This window comes from Penaeus monodon, chromosome 19 (assembly GCF_015228065.2).
Source record: "Penaeus monodon isolate SGIC_2016 chromosome 19, NSTDA_Pmon_1, whole genome shotgun sequence".
In the NCBI taxonomy this organism is placed as follows: Eukaryota; Metazoa; Arthropoda; class Malacostraca; order Decapoda; family Penaeidae; genus Penaeus; species Penaeus monodon.
This window is the reverse complement of record NC_051404.1, coordinates 41229774-41231754: the sequence shown is the minus strand read 5'-3', so window position 1 is coordinate 41231754 and position 1981 is coordinate 41229774. Positions and strand designations below refer to the sequence as shown.

Here is a 1981-nt window from a genome sequence, read left to right as displayed (position 1 = left end):
CACAATTATATACTTATATGCATGAATAGCATGATAGATGTAAATATACATTTAAGACGGTTATTTATCATATAATGGTGTGCCGAATAAGATATTTATGCACTGTATAGTATCTCGGTATATTTACGTGTGAATACAAGTTTTGTATGACAATGAAATAACGTATGTAGATATTTAAGTCCTATTATGTAAATAACGTATTTCTGCTTGCACTTACACTCCTAGGAGATTTCAAAGTATGCCTCTAAGTATATTTCAAAGTATGCCTCTAAGACCATGGAGTCACGTAAAGAACATAAACATGAACGAACGTTACTATTACATGAATGTACCTGTAATGTATATAATGTATGCATGTATATATGATGAAATAGTGGCTGGAAAGAGAAAAGAAAGCGGAGAATATGGAGAAGGAGAGCAAAATAAGACTTGTACTGAAAAGTGACACAAGGAAATTACTTCGTTTCCTCAGTTAGAATTCTGTTCGAGATGTTGGGTGGATCACCTTCTGATCCTCACCATCATCCCTGACACCATATTCATTATTTTTTAGATATCGAGGAATATGGCATAACAGCATGTCTTGCTCGGAATGAGTTATGATGTAAGGGCATGGGAAAGCCTTATACTGCATATATCTTACAGGTCATAATAAAGGGTTTATATGTATATGTATGTCTATATCATTTCAGCTATAGAATATGCAAGACGTTCTGCAGTATTGCACATATTGCACATTGCAAATATATTTTTGCCAGATTCGTTTATCCTCGACGTCCTCTTCCCTCCGCCCATCCTGGTTCCAAACCCTTTCTAACGCAGCGTCTCTTCGCCCGCAGGTCACTGAGCCCAGCCTCCCTGCCGACGCCAACCTACTTCTGAGCCTTCCTTGGAGTCAGAACTGAAGCGGAGCCTTGGCCGTCACCCACACACAGGGCCTCGTCTGCTCCCCAGCCTCCCAGAGCATCTTCAAGTGGCATTCGCGTCCCCTCTCTCGGCTGGCCTTGCGTTGAGTCACCGCCCAGGGATGCCCGTGCGAGTGCCGCGCGAGAGCCACGAGGTGCCGACTCGCACTCCGGTACTCCGCCGGGGGTGTCTGTCGTCCGGGCGAGCCATCGGCGGTAGTCAGTGATCCCGCCGAAGGGCTGTGATGCGCCCCTTCCCCCGCGCCCCCTCCGTTCCCGCCCCCCCGGCGCGCAAGACACCGCGTCTGACAAATCTGGCGACAGAGTGAGTGGAAATGCGACCCGTTCATTAATAGAGCATTACCGTCATGGTGTAATGCTGATATTATCCAAGTTCGACCAGCATCATTTCCTAATTAGCTCTGATATCCGAATCAACGACAGTATAAGATAAATCAGCATACCATGTGAATTGCCTCAGATCTTTTGAAAAGCGAAAGGAAGCCGTCTTTCCATTTCCGTGAGCGCTGCGATGATATTTATGTGACGTGCAGCTCTTTCCCTGAAAGCCTTACAAAGGAAAACAATATACGTACCTATCAGTGAATCTAACGAGCGAGATTTCGCGAACTCCGGGAGGGACACTGCGGTGCGCCCCCCCCCCACCCAGCCTTGCCACGTGACGGCGTTGCACGTGGCGGAAACACAGGGCACCGCCCCGGCCGCGCGCCAGCTTGGATGCCCCTCCACATCCGCCGCTACAAACCTGGCCTTCGGCGAGAGGGTCGGTGATCCCGGCCGCCCTTTTCTCTTGCTTCGTCTCTGAAATCCGGAACCACGTCTCGATTACCGAACTACCACCGGCCGGGCGCCCATGTCGCCTACGAGCCGGCGGCCGAGACCGCCCATCTGCAGGAGGTGATCACGCCCGCAGAGAAGATGAGCCGCAAGCCCAAGCGGTGCTCGGCGACCAAGTTCGTCTACATCACCCCGCCCGCGCCACAGCACTGTACTCAGGTCAGGCCGTCGTCCTCCCTCCGCTCTTTCCCTCTTTATTTCTGTCCCCCTCTCTCTCC

The 1981-nt window shown here is 50.0% G+C and overlaps 1 protein-coding gene across 1 annotated transcript in view; it reads left to right on the top strand.

Moving 5' to 3' along the window:
• LOC119585242 (facilitated trehalose transporter Tret1-2 homolog) overlaps positions 1-1981 on the top strand; it is a 97980-nt gene that overhangs the window by 88535 nt on the left and 7464 nt on the right. Inside the window, exon 2 of the mRNA XM_037933900.1 lies at positions 840-1922. Within this exon, the coding sequence (XP_037789828.1) occupies positions 1845-1922 (78 nt within the window). The 5' untranslated portion in view covers positions 840-1844. The remainder of the gene's footprint in view (positions 1-839; positions 1923-1981) is intronic.